The 19936-nt window shown below is 43.8% G+C and overlaps 1 protein-coding gene across 1 annotated transcript in view; it reads right to left on the reverse strand.

The window, feature by feature from the left end:
• LOC311106503 (serine palmitoyltransferase 2-like) overlaps positions 1-18505 on the reverse strand; it is a 31713-nt gene extending 13208 nt beyond the window's left edge. Inside the window, exons 1-7 of the mRNA XM_084148851.1 lie at positions 18261-18505; positions 10420-10614; positions 9335-9489; positions 8193-8341; positions 7312-7436; positions 639-732; positions 9-114 (exon numbers count right to left, since the gene is read on the reverse strand). Coding sequence (XP_084004977.1) covers positions 9-114; positions 639-732; positions 7312-7436; positions 8193-8341; positions 9335-9489; positions 10420-10614; positions 18261-18419 — 983 coding nt within the window. The 5' untranslated portion in view covers positions 18420-18505. The remainder of the gene's footprint in view (positions 1-8; positions 115-638; positions 733-7311; positions 7437-8192; positions 8342-9334; positions 9490-10419; positions 10615-18260) is intronic.
• Positions 18506-19936: the final 1431 nt, after the last annotated feature.

The following is a 19936-nucleotide window of genomic DNA, read 5'->3' on the forward strand; positions in this document are numbered from 1 at the left end:
TACACTACCTGTATATTCCTTCGACCAGAATGAGGATCTTCTTCCAGGGCCTGTGTGTTCTGGGCTGGCCGTGGACTATGGCGTCTCTCAACAGCTTCTCCAGACTCACCATATCTAGAGACAGACAGAACATAGAAAGGGTCTGAATAATGCAGCCTACGTACCTGAATGTTTAGATGTTGTATCCCAAAGCAAGACAACAACAAGATGGTTGGCTAACACAGAGTGTTTATGCTTTATATCTCCCCTGTCCGTCAGGAAGAGCAATGAGGAAAAACTAAACAAACACTGGCATGAAAGATGTAGAATATCAGTATTTGTATAATTACCTGACACACCTAACTACAGAGTCATGTCTTATTAGAAAGGGAGGAACAGTAGATTGGTGGCTGGGGATGGATGGTGCCATGGCCTACGTGTGCTCAGCCTCTAACGTACGGTCAACAAACAGCTTCACACAGAGAGTAGAGCTTCTAATGAAAGACAGTTGGTCTTTAGTGTTGTGTTGATTGTATGGAGCAGGTTAGGTCCCATTGTGATCTGTAAGTTTACTGTAGAGAGCTGCCTGAGGTAAGACAGATGGTGATCAAGCAGGGTTGTCTTTGACAACACTCATGACGCTAGTTTCCTATACTCACTGTTGTGTTTGAAGACTCTGATGATGGCTCCAGACAGCCGAGCACCCAGCACCAAAGAGGCATGGTTTAACTCATCACTCAGGATCAAACAGCCCTGGAATTACACCAAAATAATATCATTTACTTACATAGCAATACACAACACTGATGCACTAAAGTGGTATACAAGACAGTTTCCCGGAAGGGGTCACAGACACAGTCTCACAGTCAATGACACCTCGGCCATCACACAACGAAACCCCACACCCGTTGCATAGTTACACAATTTAATCGTCTAGTGATTGAATGACTGAGCACATTACGCAATGACGCAATTTACAAGAAGAAGCGAGGAGAGGAGGAAAAAAGAAACACTGACTGGGTTTAAAGAACTCATGATCTGTCAGGAACATGTGACTGGCCCTTTGCCTGTCTGTCAAGAGAAGAAATGTGTTCACTACTCTCACGAGGATGACCATGCATCTTGCCAGTCAAATTCCTTTTATTTCACTTTCTGTCAAAACTGAACTTATGAAGAGGAGAAGTAAAGGGTTCTAATGAGTCAGAGCGAGTAGGAGAGAGAGAGGGGCGGAGAGAGAGAGAGAGAGGGGCAGTAGGAGGGAGAGGGGAGGAGATAGAGAGGGACAGTAGGAGAGAGAGAGGGGCAGTAGGAGAGAGAGAGAGAGGGGCAGTAGGAGAGAACGAGGGATGGAGAGAGAGAGGGGCAGTAGGAGAGAGAGAGGGGCAGTAGGAGAGAGAGAGGGGGGCAGTAGGAGAGAGAGAGACGGAGAGAGAGAGGGGCAGTAGGAGAAGAGGGGGGCAGTAGGAGAGAGAGAGGGGCAGTAGGAGAGAGAGAGGACAAGAAAGTGAGAGGGGCAGTAGGAGAGAGAGAGAGTGGCAGTAGGAGAGAGAGAGAGGGGCAGTAGGAGAGAGAGAGAGGCAGTAGGAGAGAGAGAGGGACAGTAGGAGAGAGAGAGGGACAGTAGGAGAGAGAGGGACAGTAGGAGAGAGAGAGGGACAGTAGGAGAGAGAGAGGGGCAGTAGGGGAGAGAGAGGGGCAGTAGGAGAGAGAGAGGGAGAGTAGGAGAGAGAGAGGGAGAGTAGGAGAGAGAGAGAGGGACAGTAGGAGAAAGAGAGAGAGAGAGAGACAGAGAGAAAGAGGGGGGCAGTAGGAGAGAGGGGGACGGAGAGAGAGAGAGAGGCAGGAAGAGAGTGGGGGGGCAGAAAGAGGCAGAGAGATAGGGGCGGAGAGAGAGGGAGTGTGAGAGCGAGAGCTTCCTATCCTAGTAGCTAAAGGCCTTTCAGGCATCATGACGATTGACGACCCGTCTCTCAATGTTTTGAGAACACATTGAGGAAACTAGAGGGTTTTGGAATGGCGTGAACCCCAATATGGGGGACTTTGAGTGGTTCTGGACTGGTTCCGACTGACATTTTGGTGTACAAAGCACTCTGTGAATGCTGTAGGGTCCCTTGCCTTATAATGCCAAAAAAAACATCTGTCTGCTCTCCGTTTCCAAGGAGTGACGTGTCACATTTTTTTGGCCTATCCAGACAAAGAATCGATTATCTCTTCCTCTGAGCGAGCGAGCCCAGCTTCAGAAAGGGCAAATAAACGTGACAGTCAAACCAATCCAGCCATTGTGGTTTCATCTCGGTGTAATATTTTCGGCCGGATTTAGACCTCTCAACTAAATAATTTCAATGAATTGAAACAAGATCACTTTCTCTTGAAACAAAATCACTTCGTGCTTAAAGATGAAGTAACGAGTCTGCAAACATGGAATGGTGTTTCTGTGCTGCTCAGTGGACGTTTAGGAGAAAATTCTCTGTCGACAGTTATATGAAATAGTGCCAATATTGTATTATCATATTTATTGTACAGTTATGAATTTGTTTATCATTTCATTGTTACTATAATTAGAAAGCATTTCAGTCATTTCAAGCCCCATTGCCGCACTTTTGTTGAATAGGAAAGAACTATGATTTTTCATATTTTCATAATATATGTACTATGTACTTGAGCTTGTGTCCTCAAGTGAGTACACCTCAGCAATGTATAACTATTTGTACCAGAAAGTTGAGTTCCAGACCTTTCTAAAACTATGCAACATAACCAGTTATTGTTTATGGCCATCTCATTAAAAATCTTTACGTTTTGGTAAGTCTATTTAGGCGGAAATCAAAATGTTGCCCTATCATTCAACTGGTTAAGACCAATGTACAACTGGTGAATAAAAACCTTGCAGAGGAAAAACGCTGTGTGCCCACCAGCGATCATTTCAGGGAAGGAGAGGTTACTTCAGTTCATTGACTTACAGAAAATGAGAGAGAAAGAGAGATAAGAGAGATAAGAGAGGGAGAGAGAACGAGAGATAATAAAGAGAGAGAGAACAGAGATGAGAGACACAGAGAGAGAGACAGACATAGTTAGAGAGATAAAAGTGAGAGAGAGATAGCGAGGCATTCCTACCTTGCCAGCAAGAGCAGGAATGTTCGTGGAGTGAGTGAGTGAGAAATATATGTAGCAAGAGCAGGACCATCATCCCAGACACCCTGGACCCACTCCAATTCACATACCGCCCCAACAAATCCACAGATGACGCAATCTCTATTGCACTCCATACTGCCCTTTCCCACCTGGACAAGAGGAACACCTACGTGAGAATGCTGTTCATTGACTACAGCTCAGCATTCAACACCATAGTGCCCTCCATGCTCATCACTAAGCTAAGGACCCTGGGACTGAACACCTCCCTCTGCAACTGGATCCTGGACTTCCTGACAGGCCGCCCCAGGTGGTGAGCGTAGGTAACAACACATCCGCCCCGCTGAACCTCAACACGGGGCCCCTCAGGGGTGCGTGCTTAGTCCCCTCCTGTACTCCCTGTTCACCAATGGCCTCGCACGACTCCAACACCATCATTAAGTTTGATCACCAATGACGATGAGACAGCCTATAGGGAGAAGGTCAGAGAGTCTGGTGCTATGACAACAACCTGTCCCTCAACGTCAGCAAGACAAACGAGCTGATTGGACTACAGGAAACGGAGGGCAGAGCACGCCCCCCATTTAAATGGACGGGGCTGTAGTGGCGCAGGTCTAGAGCTTCCCGTTCCTCTGTGTCCACATCAATAAGGAATTATTATGGTCCACACACAACAACACAGTCTGGCAACTACTTGGCATCCGACCGCAAGCCGCTACAGAAGATAGCCCGTACTAGAGGTTGACACAGGAGAGAACATTAATTCCTGTCTTGTAAAAAATAGTTCCTGTACTGTCCTGATCCAGCAACAGTTCCATAACCCCGGACCTTTCCTGTCCCTTCCCGATAACAATCACTCCCGTCCCGTGCTCATTTTTGCGCGCAGAAATATGTAGGCTATTGTGTTTGATTAGGAAGTCTTGAAAATAATTTCAGTAATGCAATATGGGACTGTGATATGTGGTGGTCTTACCTATCTTAGTTAAATGCACTGACTGTAGGCCTTTAGTCGCTCTGGATGAGAGCGTATTCTAAAATACCTAAATGTAGCTGGATTAAGGCTGGAGGATGAGGACAGAGACCCCAGCAGGATGGTCAGCTCAGCACCGGCATACATCTGTAGCCTACAGCTCAGCACCGGCATACATCTGTAGCCTACAGCTCAGCACCGGCATACATCTGTAGCCTACAGCTGAGCACATACATCTGTAGCCTACAGCTGAGCACATACATCTGTAGCCTACAGCTGAGCACATACATCTGTAGCCTACAGCTGAGCACATACATCTGTAGCCTACAGCTGAGCACATACATATGTAGCCTACAGCTGAGCACATACATATGTAGCCTACAGCTGAGCACATACATCTGTAGCCTACAGCTGAGCACATACATATGTAGCCTACAGCTGAGCACATAACTATGTAGCCTACAGCTGAGCACATACATCTGTAGCCTACAGCTGAGCACATACATCTGTAGCCTACAGCTGAGCACATACATCTGTAGCCTACAGCTGAGCACATACATCTGTAGCCTACAGCTGAGCACATACATCTGTAGCCTACAGCTGAGCACATACATCTGTAGCCTACAGCTGAGCACATACATCTGTAGCCTACAGCTGAGCACATACATCTGTAGCCTACAGCTGAGCACATAGGAACATTTACAACATGAACATAAAACAATTCTAAAACCTGAGTGGCAGTACTGCATAAGTCAATATGGCACGGGTTTAGTTAAATACGTAAACAATTGGGCTTGAGGGTAAAGTTGTTGGGAGTAGAGCAGCTACTTGTCCCCCTCTCCGGGTGGTGGCCTATTTGATTAAACCGCAGCATTTTTTTTTTTACAAGCCATGTACTGGTTCCTTTATTGTCAAAGACAACTCCATCAAACGTAGCCAAAACGCTCTTTCCTTGGCTCTAATGTTAATGTTAGTGATGGGTCCTTGGCTGCAAAGTTGCAATTCCTCTGTTGAATGCTTCATCACTTAGCCTACAGACGTAGGTTGGCATCTGAGGTAGCCTGGTGACTGGCTACAACTGGAGCGAGGCGCGAGAGTGAGCCGACTTAAAGGGGAGGGGGAAATGACCTTTTATTAAGTCAACTATATTATAGTATATAGAGGCCTAGCATATATTATAGTATATAGAGGCCTAGCATATATTATAGTATATAGAGGCCTAGCATATATTATAGTATATAGAGGCCTAGCATATATTATAGTATATAGAGGCCTAGCATATATTATAGTATATAGAGGCCTAGCATATATTATAGTATATAGAGGCCTAGCATATATTATAGTATATAGAGGCCTAGCATATATTATAGTATATAGAGGCCTAGCATATATTATAGTATATAGAGGCCTAGCATATATTATAGTATATAGAGGCCTAGCATATATTATAGTATATAGAGGCCTAGCATATATTATAGTATATAGAGGCCTAGCATATATTATAGTATATAGAGGCCTAGCATATATTATAGTATATAGAGGCCTAGCATATATTATAGTATATATAGGCCTAGCATATATTATAGTATATAGAGGCCTAGCATATATTATAGTATATAGAGGCCTAGCATATATTATAGTATATAGAGGCCTAGCATATATTATAGTATATATAGGCCTAGCATATATTATAGTATATATAGGCCTAGCATATATTATAGTATATAGAGGCCTAGCATATATTATAGTATATATAGGCCTAGCATATATTATAGTATATAGAGGCCTAGCATATATTATAGTATATATAGGCCTAGCATATATTATAGTATATAGAGGCCTAGCATATATTATAGTATATAGAGGCCTAGCATATATTATAGTATATAGAGGCCTAGCATATATTATAGTATATATAGGCCTAGCATATATTATAGTATATATAGGCCTAGCATATATTATAGTATATAGAGGCCTAGCATATATTATAGTATATATAGGCCTAGCATATATTATAGTATATAGAGGCCTAGCATATATTATAGTATATATAGGCCTAGCATATATTATAGTATATAGAGGCCTAGCATATATTATAGTATATAGAGGCCTAGCATATATTATAGTATATAGAGGCCTAGCATATATTATAGTATATAGAGGCCTAGCCCACACAGTTGTTTTTTTCATGGAATGTTCCACACACTAAAACAAAACTCTGTTTATAACTATTCCTGCACTGCCCATTCCTGTGGACAGTTGATCCTGTCCCGTCATGTCCCAGAACTTCACTCTAGAACTTCACTCCCATTCCTGCCAGAATCCCGTGGGACCCGCAAGAGTCCTGTTCCCGTGTCAACTTCTAGTGGGTACCCCCAGTACACCACTGGGGCCGAGCTCCCTGCCATCCAGGACCTTTATACCAGGCGGTGTCAGACGAAGGCCCTAAAAATTGTCAAGGACTCCAGCCAACCTAGCCACAGACTGTTCTCTGTAGTACCACAGAGCAAGCGGTACCGATGCACCAAGTCCGGAACCAACAGGACCCTGAACAGCTTCTATCTCCAAGCCACAAGGCTGCTAAATAGCTCATCAAACGGCCACCCGGACTACCTGCATTGACCTTTTTTTCACTACCTTGATGCACACACACAGGACTCTACCCACACACATACTTACACTGACACCCCAACACACACACACACGAATACTGATGCCACACTCACACACTCATCACATATGCTGCTGCTACCATCTATTATCCATCCTGTTGCCTAGTCACTTTATCCCTACCTATCTGTACAGTACGTAGCTACCCCTTGTAGCTCAGCTGGTAGAGCATGGCGCTTGTAACGCCAAGGTAGTGGGTTCGATCCCCGGGACCACCCATACACAAAAATGTATGCACGCATGACTAAGTCGCTTTGGATAAAAGCGTCTGCTAAATGGCATATTATTATTATTATATTATATTATATCCCTGCACGTCGACTCAGTACTGGTACTCCCTGTATATAGCCATGTTATTTTCTACTCATGTTATTTGCTCTCAATATTGTTATTCATTATTCACTCTGTATTTATTCCTTGTGTCACGATATCTATGTTTTTATTTAAAATTGTTATCTTATCTTTAACTCTGCATTGTTGGAAAAGGACCTGTAAGTAACCATTTCACTGTTAGTCTACACCTGTTGTTTACGAAGCATGTGAGAAATATATTTTTTCCTCCCTACCTTTCCAGCCAGAGCCGGAATGTTCATGGAGTTGGTAGCGAAGCCCATCCCAAACGCCATGGATGACTCCACCCCCAGAAACCTAGCAACCAGCTGTTCCAACTCCTCATGGAGGTCCAGGTTACCTGGATACAGCAGGAACAGGAAGGAACATGTAAATAAAATGATGTCTTACTCTAACAAGTGTTTATGTCAACATAAAGTGTGCATGACGTCAATAAAGATGTACTAACTCAAATTCACTAGTATCCATATCAGTTACAGTGATGCTCTAAGTCAACATCACTATCCATGTAGAAACAAAGATGCTTTTTAACTTAATACAACTGTCCAGGTCATACTATAATACAATAACTCAACAACATGGTCCATGTAAGTACAAGGATGCACTACCTCAAAACAACAGCTTCCTGCACATAATAGGGGCGTGACATAAACAATGCATGGAGGAGGACTTGACTAGAATGTTTATGTCCAACATGTCATTATATTCTGTTCTCTGTCATTGTGGGGTACATGATAACAGAGGACCTGGCTTTTGTTTCCTTAAAAATGGCAAAACCACTAAGAAGACGGCAACAAACAAGACCAACAACAGAATGAGTGGGCCAGTTTGTCCCCAGAGGGTTGTCTGCGATGCATATTTTATCAACGTTTTGTATCAGTGCTTTGTTCTAGATAACATATGTCATTTAGAAGATACTTTTATCCAAACGACTCACAGTCATGCGTGCATACATTTTAGGTACAGGTGGTCCCGGGAATCGAACACACTATCCTGGCGTTGCAAGCGCCATGCTCTACCTGAGCTACAGAGGTCCACAGATATGAGTGTTTTAAAGCATTGTCCCTACAAGAAGGTTATTATAACCCAGTCTTACCCATCTCATAGCGGGTGCTGCCCACTCCAACGCCGTACTTGTGGGTAGACTCTGTGGCAGCGTCGGCACACCTCCCAGTGTTCTCAGCAAAGCCCAGGTAGTTATAGGAACCCATGTTGATCACGTCTTTCACCACCTTGCCTGTGTGTCTGGGTACAAAGACAACTTTTAGCAACTCTGACGAGACAGAACTACTCACTAAGTAGGTGCTAGACAGTTGTGGTGGTGGAGGAAGTTAGTTCTGAATTTTAAAACCTTGTGACAATGACAAACACACCAAACGAGGGCATCTGTTTCTTTTATTTGTTTTATACTGTACTTGTGATTTTTGACAAGCAGCAAAAGTAGCTATCGTGTTGACAATAATATCAGGTTTTGTTTTTAAACTTGGTCTTGACGGGTTCCCTAACACTTACACGTAGTTGTGAAAGCAGCTAACACAATCACATACCATGCCTAGCTAAGAGTGAATGAGGTCAACCATTACCACACAATGCCACATGATAGATACTGTCAGTTGGTTTCTATTAATCACGTCCGTCCCCAGACACACTTCCCTCTCTTATCATTATAAGGAGGACAATGACCTGTAGGTGATAGAGGGGGCATGATACAGCCTTCCATGACATAGGTAGGTGTTAGATTAATTTGGATTTTAAGAATAATGACTAAAGGATTTCACCCCAAATACAGTATAAATGTTAGAATTATCATGAAGTGTCAACCCACTAACAGAGGGGGCGGTACTAAACATTCAAGGGGGAAGGCGGAAACTGTTTAGAAAACCCACCTAAAAGGTGGGAGGAGTCAAGTTCAGGAGGTATAAAATCGTATGTTTGGGTCTTTGGCCCCAGAGCTCTCCATGAATAAACATACAGAAAATCCTTCTTCGTGGTTGTGGACCTTGAATCATTGATGATTAAAACCAGAGCCTTACAACCTCTGGTAATGATTCAAGCTTAGGTTGAATTAGAGATAGAAATTCACATGACAGTAGGTCACACACAGCTACTCCCTGTAATAGCCATGATAGTCCAGGGCTAGGTCCAACGGGTACGGTGCCAAATAAAATGCTCTAGTAGCCACACATGTACACACTAGAAGCCCTGTTAGGGTTATTATGGTTAGGCTGGGCCACTCACTCGAAGGTCCAGTTGTAGTCTTTGGAAGCCCTCTCCAACAGGTCCATCTTGGCTCCTGGCACACTGCAGATCGGCCTGTTCCAGTTGTCACGGATACGCATGTATAGATTCCGGGTGTAGAAGTTCTCAAAGTCCTGGTACAGTGGAACAAAGTCCTAGAACACACACACACACACACACACACACACACACACACACACACACACACACACACACACACACACACACACACACACACACACACACACACACACACACACACAGGGACAGAGAGAGACAGAGAGCGAGAGAGAATTGTCAGTCATTGTTGGAATCAATAACACGGTCTGAATCGATGCAAACACACAGGTGTGTTATTCTCCCAAGCTTTCAGAGAAATCGTTTAACTGAACTGTTCAATAGTAAAGCGTTAAAAGCATTTGCTGTGCACTAACTGTTGCTTGAAAGACTGCGTTAAAAAGACAACGCAAAATCTTCTCAGGCATAGGTGTGTATCTTCTACAGCTTTAGGACAACTAGTTTGGCATAACGGTTGCACTGAGCGTTGTGGTTTACAAAAGAACAGGTTTAGAACACACTAAAGCTGTAGTGGAATCTGTCGAGTCATCACTTTCACACCTTCCCATGTTACACGTGTGTATCGTTCAGTGACATGTCAGACACGCCCGATTCCCACAGCACCAGAGTAAATATTAGCACTGTAATAGCCTACATCATAAAACCGTTTAGAGGCGTTTTAGAGTAGAAGCAATGAATGAATGGCAATGAAGGACTAGGTAGGCAGAAGTTTTCCCTAACCCGTAACAGGGTTGGCTATTTCTCCAAACCCTTAATGGTTAAAGAAAATGATTCAGGGGTGGGGTAATCCGATTCAGGGGTGGGGTAATCCGATTCAGGGGTGGGGTAATCCGATTCAGGGGTGGGGTAATCCGATAATCCGTAATCTAGATCTGTCGTCGAAAACAAATATCTGAGGCTTAACATACCTTCTGTCTGCTCTTTCGCAAAAGGAAACATCCAAGACAGGAGCTAGAGAGAAAAAAGCAAATAGCCTACAAGGAAAAAGGAATGACTGTATCTCTTACCTTCTGCTCATCCCGCTCTCTGGCCACATGGCACTTCTCCATGCCCCAGTCCCGGAGGAAGTCCCGCAGGTACCCGAAGATGGTGAGGATCCCGTAGCCCATGTAGGTGAGGACAGCCACAAGCAGAGGAGTCTCCTCAAACTGCTCCACAAACGGTTTGCTGTACAGGCTGGCGTTACGCACAACATGGTTGTTCTGGAGAAGAATAAAATACAGGGACAAAACAGAAGATGGTTGTGTCGCTGACTGGAAGGGATTTGGTGTTGATCTTTAAAATGCTATATTGGTCATGCAAAACAGGGAGCATTAGAACCACCATTTACTGGGTAGCCTAGTCCGTCCTGACGTTAGCCCGTGATGTCTGCAGAAAGGTCTAATGGTGGTTGCACCGTTGCAGTCTGCCCCATGGGCCACACGCAAGGTGAGAAAAATTATTAACGAATGGCATTTGAGTGAATGAATTAGCCTTTGATCACAGAAGTGTTAAACTGTAATCTACATATAAACACAGATCTAGAAGCGTTAAGCCCTTTCAGCAGACACACTGGATCTCATGGATCATGGATTACTTTAGGTCAGGCCTAATCTGTCTACTCTAAAGAAACATGCAGAACACTTTCAGCCCAGTGCTAAGAACGCTCTCCCTGCAGTGCAGCCAAAAACCACAGAAGGATAAACACCTTCGGTTCCACGCTCGCTCCGTCAGTGATTTGTGAAAGAGTGAACATGAAACGGTGTTTAACTTGGTATGCAGATCAACAGTGTCTGATAACTAATTATATATGCCCATGGAGCCTTTACACTGAGTAATATTGAGTGGCACCGTCCCCTTTTGCCCTCAGAACAGCCTCAATTCGTCGGGGCGTGGACTCTACAAGGTTTCGAAAGCATTTCACACAGGGATGCTGGCCCAAGTTGACTCCAATGCTTCCCACAGTTGTGTCAAGTTGGCTGGATGTCCTTTGGGTGGTGGACCATTTTTGATACACACAGGAAACTATTGAGCGTGAAAAACACAGCAGCGGTGCACTTTTTGACACAAACCGGTGCGCCTGGCACCTACTACCATACCCTGTTCAAAGGCACTGAAATCTTTTGTCTTGCCCATTCACCCTCTGAATGGCACACATACACAATCCCTGTCTCAATTGTCTCAAGGCTTTAAAATCCTTCTTTAACCAGTCTCCTCCCCTTCATCTACACTGATTGAAGTGCATTTAACAAGTGACATCAATAAGGGATCATAGCTTTCCCCTGAATTCACCTGGTCAGTCTATGTCGTGGAAAGAGCAGGTGTCCTTAAAGTTTTGTCCACTCAGTGTAGACGTCTTTATAGACAAAACACTAAGAGGGAAACTTGAGAAGAAATAGACGTAGTCATCCTTCTGTTCTTGAGATTTAAAAAAAATTGGCCTACACCTTAGATCCTTAATTCAAAAACAGACGGACAAAACAGACCCCTCAATACAGTGACTGGGTGTTGTTGATCTTTCCTGTAAAGCCAGATCACCTCATGTCGACCCTGGGCTCAGAGGGCTTTTTAATTGAGGCTGAGCTGAACTGTGGCTTATTGTCCTCAAAACTAAACTCTGAAATCAAATGACCTAAAGTCAGTCAGCCTGGTCGCTCATTAAACCCTGGCTGCTTAGCAACCACATGTGACCCAGTCATGCACCTCTCTGAAATACCTTTGTGGTGCGTGTGTGTGTGTGTGTGTGTGTGTGTGTGTGTGTGTGTGTGTGTGTGTGGACTACGTGCTCAACGGAGCTCAGAACTAGTCAAACTGGCTCCTAGGGTCATTCTCCCATTAGGAACGAGCATGAGGAAATAGCCCTCTAAACTACACCACTAACCCACATACACCCTGAGGTCTGACTGCTAACAACTAGACCTTCAAGCTAACTGAAACACAGACAGAGAAATGTTTAAAGTCAAATATACCTTTCAGAGAAAGCAGTTAGTGTCCTAGGCCCTACATCCACTACCACAGACTGCTAAAACCAGACAGATCATATTTGAACACATTTTATAGCTACACGTTAACAACCGTCCGAAGACCAACTGTCACGTGAGCACAGACTCTGCTTTGAAACTGGGATGAAACTGGAAATGTAGTCCACAGTATTGTGATCTAATAGGGTGTTTCCTACTCCATGAAAAGACAGGAGTTCCACACATGAATGCATAGCTGCTACATTTTTGCCGCTCCTAAACCTAATCTTTATCGAACTCTTGGCAAATCAAATCAAATCATATTCTATTTGTCACATGAGCTGAAACAGGTGTAGACCTTACAGTGAAATGCTTACTTACAAGACCTAACCAACAACGCTGTTTTAAGATAAATAACTGTTAGGTAAACCTGGATTAGTAAAAAATAAAAGCAGTAAAATGACAGTAAAAATAACAGAAGCGAGGCTATATACAGGGGGTACCGTTACCGAGTCAGCACCGGTTAGTCCAGGTAATTGCGGTAATACAGTGGGGAAAAAAAGTATTTAGTCAGCCACCAATTGTGCAAGTTCTCACACTTAAAAAGATGAGAGAGGCCTGTAATTTTCATCATAGGTACACGTCAACTATGACAGACAAATTGAGAAAAAAATCCAGAAAATCACATTGTAGGATTTTTAATTAATTTATTTGCAAATTATGGTGGAAAATAAGTATTTGGTCACCTAAAAACAAGCAAGATTTCTGGCTCTCACAGACCTGTAACTTCTTCTTTAAGAGGCTCCTCTGTCCTCCATTCGTTACCTGTATTAATGGCACCTGTTTGAACTTGTTATCAGTATAAAAGACACCTGTCCACAACCTCAAACAGTCACACTCCAAACTCCACTATGGCCAAGACCAAAGAGCTGTCAAAGGACACCAGAAACAAAATTGTAGACCTGCACCAGGCTGGGAAGACTGAATCTGCAATAGGTAAGCAGCTTGGTTTGAAGAAATCAACTGTGGGAGCAATTATTAGGAAATGGAAGACATACAACTGATAATCTCCCTCGATCTGGGGCTCCACGCAAGATCTCACCCCGTGGGGTCAAAATGATCACAAAATCCCAGAACCACACGGGGGGACCTAGTGAATGACCTGCAGAGAGCTGGGACCAAAGTAACAAAGCCTACCATCAGTAACACACTACGCCGCCAGGGACTCAAATCCTGCAATGCCAGACGTGTCCCCCGGCTTAAGCCAGTACATGTCCAGGCCCATCTGAAGTTTGCTAGAGTGCATTTGGATGATCCAGAAGAGGATTGGGAGAATGTCATATGGTCAGATGAAACCAAAATATAACTTTTTGGTAAAAACTCAACTCGTCGTGTTTGGAGGACAAAGAATGCTGAGTTGCATCCAAAGAACACCATACCTACTGTGAAGCATGGGGGTGGAAACATCATGCTTTGGGGCTGTTTTTCTGCAAAGGGACCAGGACGACTGATCCGTGTAAAGGAAAGAATGAATGGGGCCATGTATCGTGAGATTTTGAGTGAAAACCTCCTTCCATCAGCAAGGGCATTGAAGATGAAACATGGCTGGGTCTTTCAGCATGACAATGATCCCAAACACACCGCCCGGGCAACAAAGGAGTGGCTTCGTAAGAAGCATTTCAAGGTCCTGGAGTGGCCTAGCCAGTCTCCAGATCTCAACCCCATAGAAAATCTTTGGAGGGAGTTGAAAGTCCGTGTTGCCCAGCGACAGCCCCAAAACATCACTGCTCTAGAGGAGATCTGCATGGAGGAATGGGCCAAAATACTAGCAACAGTGTGTGAAAACCTTGTGAAGACTTACAGAAAACGTTTGACCTGTGTCATTGCCAACAAAGGGTATATAACAAAGTATTGAGAATCTTTTGTTATTGACCAAATACTTATTTTCCACCATAATTTGCAAATAAATTCATTAGAAATCCTACAATGTGATTTTCTGGATTTTTTTCTCTCATTGTCTGTCATAGTTGACGTGTACCTATGATGAAAATGACAGGCCTCTCTCATCTTTTTAAGTGGGAGAAATTGCACAATTGGTGGCTGACTAAATATTTTTTCCCCCCACTGTATGTACATGTAGGTATAGTTAAAGTGACTATGCATAGATAGTAAACAGACAGTAGCAGCAGCGTAATAAAGGGGGTGGTGGTGGGGGGGAGAATGCAAACAGTCCGGGTAGCCATTTTATTAATTGTTCAGGAGTCTTATGGCTTGGGGGTAGAAGCTGTTAAGAAGCCTTTTGGACTTAGACTTGGTGCTCCGGTACCGCTTGCCGTGTGGTAGCAGAGAGAACAGTCTATGACTAGGGTGGCTAAAGTCTTTGACCATTTTTAGGGTCTTCCTCTGACACCGCCTGGTATAGAGATCCTGGATGGCAGGAAGCTTGGCCCCAGTGATGTACTGGGCCGTACGCACTACCCTCTGTAGTCATACCAGGCAGTGATGCAACCAGTCAGGATGCTCTCGATGGTGCAGCTGTATAACTTTTTGAGGATCTGAGGACTCATGCCAAATATTTTCAGTCTCCTGAGGGGGAATAGGCATTGTCGTGCCCTCTTCACGACTGTCTTGGTGTGTTTGGACCATGATAGTTTGTTGGTGATGTGGAAACCAAGGAACTTGAAGCTCTCAACCTGCTCCACTACAGCCCCGTCGATGAGAATGGGGGCGTGCTCGGTCCTCTTCTTTTTCCTGTAGTCCACAATCATCTCCTTTGTCTTGATCACGTTGAGGGAGAGGTTGTTGTCCTGGCACCACACGGCCAGGTCTCTGACCTCATCCCTATAGGATGTCTCGTCGTTGTCGGTGATCAGGCCTACCACTGTTTTGTCGTCTGAAAACGTAATGACGGTGTTGGATTCCTGCATGGCCATGCAGTCATGGGTGAACAGGGAGTACAGGAGGGGACTGAGCAGGCACCCCTGAGGGGCCCCCGTGTTGAGGATCAGCGTGGCAGATGTGTTGTTACCTACCCTTACCACCTGGGGGTGGCCCGTCAGGAAGTCCAGGATCCAGTTGCAGAGGGAGGTGTTTAGTCCCAGGGTCCTTAGCTTAGTGATGAGCTTTTAGGGCACTATGGTGTTGAATGATGAGCTGTAGTCAATGAACAGCATTCTCACGTAGGTGTTCCTTTTGGGCAGTGTGGAGTGCAATAGAGATTGCATCATCTGTGGATCTGTTGGGTCGGCATGCAAATTGGAGTGGGTCTAGGGTTTCTGGTATAATGGTGTTGATGTGAGCCATGACCAGCCATTGGCAGTGATACAACCCCAGTACTATCAACCAAGGGTGTGTATGGTAGGGAGGGTACTGTTGCATTATCTGCATCACTAGCTCAATAAAGATCACGTTTGGGTTGAGAGCAACAACTCTTTCTAGGGGTAGCCAAAGGGGCCAACCTGTCAGTTATGTTGAATTCCAAATGCTCCAAATTCCAATTCTAATGCTTCCGAAGGCTGAATTCCTGACCCCAAGGCACTTGTTTATATCTCAAGGCAGTGTATAGGTCAGATGCATAGTGAATAGTCATTCTGCCTATCAGTGGGCTAGATGGAGCTCCAGATATACGCTATTACCATGTTGTTTGGTTTCTATCTGACCCTTTCAGATCTACATTGCCCGAGGGGTATAGGAAAAGGGGTCGATATAGAATTCGGCGGTAGCCTCAGGTGTGTGTGTCCAATCCCCCAAGCTCCCAACACATCAAAGCAGTCACAGTGTCGCTCTTTCACATTCCTCTCTCCTTCTGTCCTCAGAGACATTCAGCCCTCCCAGGGATCACTTCCTATAGCCAGCAGCCATTATCCCCCGGGGGAGGCTTGTGCTGTGTCATGTGTGTGTGCTGCCTGGGAGACAAAGTACTCCTCTCCAGTTACGTTACACTACGAACTGCCCTGGCTCCCCGTTCTGACTGGTATTCTCCATGTTAGTGTCAGTGTAAACAGAGACCAGTCCTTCTACACCACGCACACTAAATGTTAATGTTTTAAAGTATTTTGTCTATAATGTATTTTTGGTTGTGTCAGATTCCAGTAAAACTAGCTGTCGCCATTGGCGTCGGCTAATGGTGATCCTAATCAATCAAATCATCATGTCACCAGGTAAAACCTGGCTAGGAGTTTGGAGTTTATAGGAGTGACATTGATGTAAATTATGAGTTTAATTCAAATCAAATTGTATTTGTCACATGCGCCGAATACAACAGGTGTAGACCTTACAGTGAAATGCTTACTTACAAGCCCTTAACCAACAACGCAGTTCAAGAAATAGAGTTAAGAAAATATTTACTAAATAAAATTACAAATAAAAGTTACACAATAAAATAACAATAACGAGGCTATATACAGGGGGTACCGGTACAGAGTCAATGTGCAGGAGTACAGGTTAGTCGAGGTCATTGTACAAGTAGGTAGGGGTAAAGTGACTATGATAATAAACAGCGAATATCAGCAGTGTAAAAACAAGGGGGGGGGGGGGGTCAATGTAAATAGTCCGGGTGGCCATTTGATTAATTGTTCAGCAGTCTTATGGCTTGGGGGTAGAAGCTGATAAGGAGCCTTTTGGTCCTAGACTTGGTGCTCTGTGCGGTAGCAGATAGAACTGTCTATGACTTGGGTGACTGGAGTTTTAAAAGTGACTATCATGTAAATGATTAGTTTAAAAGTGACTTTTGGGAAAACAAAATAAAAACAATGGTGAAAATGAGTCAAGCATGTGGCCTCGCCTAGCCTATTCACTTTATTAACCAATTAAGAATGAAAGCATAGCAGCCTATGATTACGCTATCTGACAACAACCATAGCCTATTTTTCAGTCTAATCGAGGGGTCCAGGATTACTACAGGACAGTAATAACACACTTCACCGAATGCTGCAAAGAAAACAGACTCATTCTTAATGTGAAAAAACAAACAAGGAAATGACAAACTTCAGAACCGTAAAAGACGACACCGGGCCCATCCATATTGACTCAGAACAAATAGAATCAATTGAGCAATACAAATATCTGGGAACTATAATCGACTCAAAACTCTCTCGGACTGCAAACACACAACAAGGGACAACGACTGTATTTCATGAGGAGATTAAATAAATACCAGGTCAAAAGAATAGGAACCATATTATACACATCCATTGTTCAGTGTTCTCACTTTCTGTTTCCAAGCCTGGTACAATCAACTATCCATCTCAAACAAAACCAACTACACAAAATAGTAAAACTGTCAAGCAAAATCAGTGGCGTTAACCTGAAGAACATGGAAGCGCTGTTCTTGGAGAGAGTGGTGAGGGCAGGAGCGAGAAATGCCACCGTCCTGACACACCCACTCAACCAGGAGTACCAGCTACCATCAGCCCGCGGACAGAGTCCATCTTCACAAAACCGCCTGAGCCCACAAATCATTCATCCCCACCAGTATATGGCAATTGAATAAATAACTGCTCCCCCCCCCCACACGAACTGAATAACGTTAACTGTAACCACGTGTTGCCTGCTGTAGTTATTGTTTGTAATTCATGTATATATTGATGTACTTATGTGGTGATGCTGTGGTGTGTTGAGATGCATGACATTTTCAAAAAGGCACACGATAAATAATTATTATTATTATTCAGTCAACACATTCTGAGGCGTAATAATTTCGTTACAAAGCATCCACCCCTATCAAACTTGTTACAATGACTCAACTTCAAGACTAGTTTATACAAGTTACAGATGTAGCGAGTTATTCCAACGATTTCATATTTTATTGAGCTGTGTTTATTCAATCTATATTGGTGCTGGATATTCTAGTGGCCATTCCCTATTCCAATCGAGCGGTAGTAGCGGTAGTGTTGACGGGTGGGCCTCACCTCACTCGGACGCCGATTCTTCTGTTGCGGTTGTTGGAACAAGCAATGATTCTTCACGAAACCGTTCCTTCCAGATGATGTCTTACTGTTGGATGTCCGGTGGCAAACATCTCCATGTATCAGTTTATTCGCCGAGCACTCGGTCATACTTGGTGGCATTTATTCGCCTGAATATCCAGGTTTGTATACTTATGTACCCGGGGACCTCTTTTCTCTCTCTGGGGCTGGGGAAACTGCAAATACACAATGAGATTACCGGAAATACACGCCCCTGTTAACTTTCAGCGACCAATGAGGGATTTATGACGTCATGTAAAAAGGAATAAATACGGAGTTATGTAAATTGCCATCGAAAGGGCCGGTAGTAACCTTTTGCGTGGGTTAAACCGTGACGATTTTTCCAGTGAAGTATCTTTGGCCTTGCGCCATAGCCTACAGGAAAACAGAAAGGAGACTATTTTCCTTACACCCACTCACTGAGCCAGATGTCCCTGAATAGGATGTTTGTGAAAATAGTATTTTTGGGAAACTGAATAGAATTACATTAAATAAATAATACGGTGTACTGTTTTAATGAATGATTCACATTATCTCCAGCTTTTATGACTAGCATCACTTGTTTAATGTTTACAGTTAATCGATTTACAATCCTCCAAGGTTGCAGGATATGTTTCCTCACCCACTCCTAGACCAATAACATGGTATCCCAAATGGCACCCTATCCCCTATGTAGTGCACTACTTTTGATCAGGGCCCATAGGGAGACCATAGGGCTCTGGTCAAAAGTAGGGCATTATTAGGGAATAGGCTGCCATTTGGGACACAATCAATTGCACATCCAGGTGTACCTTTTATGATGAGTTACCCTAGTCATAGCCTACTGTTGAACATAGAAACACAGCAACATGCTGCAACATACTGCCACATAGCAACATACTGCCACATAGCGAAACACTGCCACAATGACTTGCCAGGGACCTGAAACAGTAACCTGTAACTTTATCCTTATCTGCTCCTCTATCAGTGGGCCTTTCTTTACCTACACAATATCCCCCTTGGTAACGCTTTACAGCAACAATATCCCCCTCGGTAACGCTTTACAACAACAATTTCTCCCTCGGTAACGCTTTACAGCAACAATATCCCCCTCGTTAACGCTTTACAACAACAATATCCCACACGGTAACGCTTTAAAACAACAATATCCCCCTCGGTAACGCTTTACAACAACAATATCCCCCTCGGTAACGCTTTACAACAACAATATCCCCCTCGGTAAGGCTTTACAACAGCAATATCCCCCTCGGTAAGGCTTTAAACCAAGATTACTTTATATATAAAGCGATTATAATTTGTTAATTGGCCGTCAATGTAGACACTATAAATGCTTTTTAAACACCTATCATTTGTTGGTTAAAATTGTGTGATAGTCATTCATAAACACTTTATAATAAAGGTAACCTTACAATAAAGGTAATCTTACCGCATAATGTTATTTAATTTATCTACCAGTTATTTGCTCTTGTACCTACCAGCACAAGAAGTGGAACATAACAATAACAAACACAGCATTCATAGCCTGTGCTATGCTTGGAACTGCCAGCTAAGACATTCCTGGAATAGAAGGAAAAAAACACTCCTGATCTGTGGAGTCACTGCCATGGAGAAACAATAGT

This window comes from Coregonus lavaretus, assembly GCF_964263955.1.
Source record: "Coregonus lavaretus genome assembly, chromosome: 31".
In the NCBI taxonomy this organism is placed as follows: Eukaryota; Metazoa; Chordata; class Actinopteri; order Salmoniformes; family Salmonidae; genus Coregonus; species Coregonus lavaretus.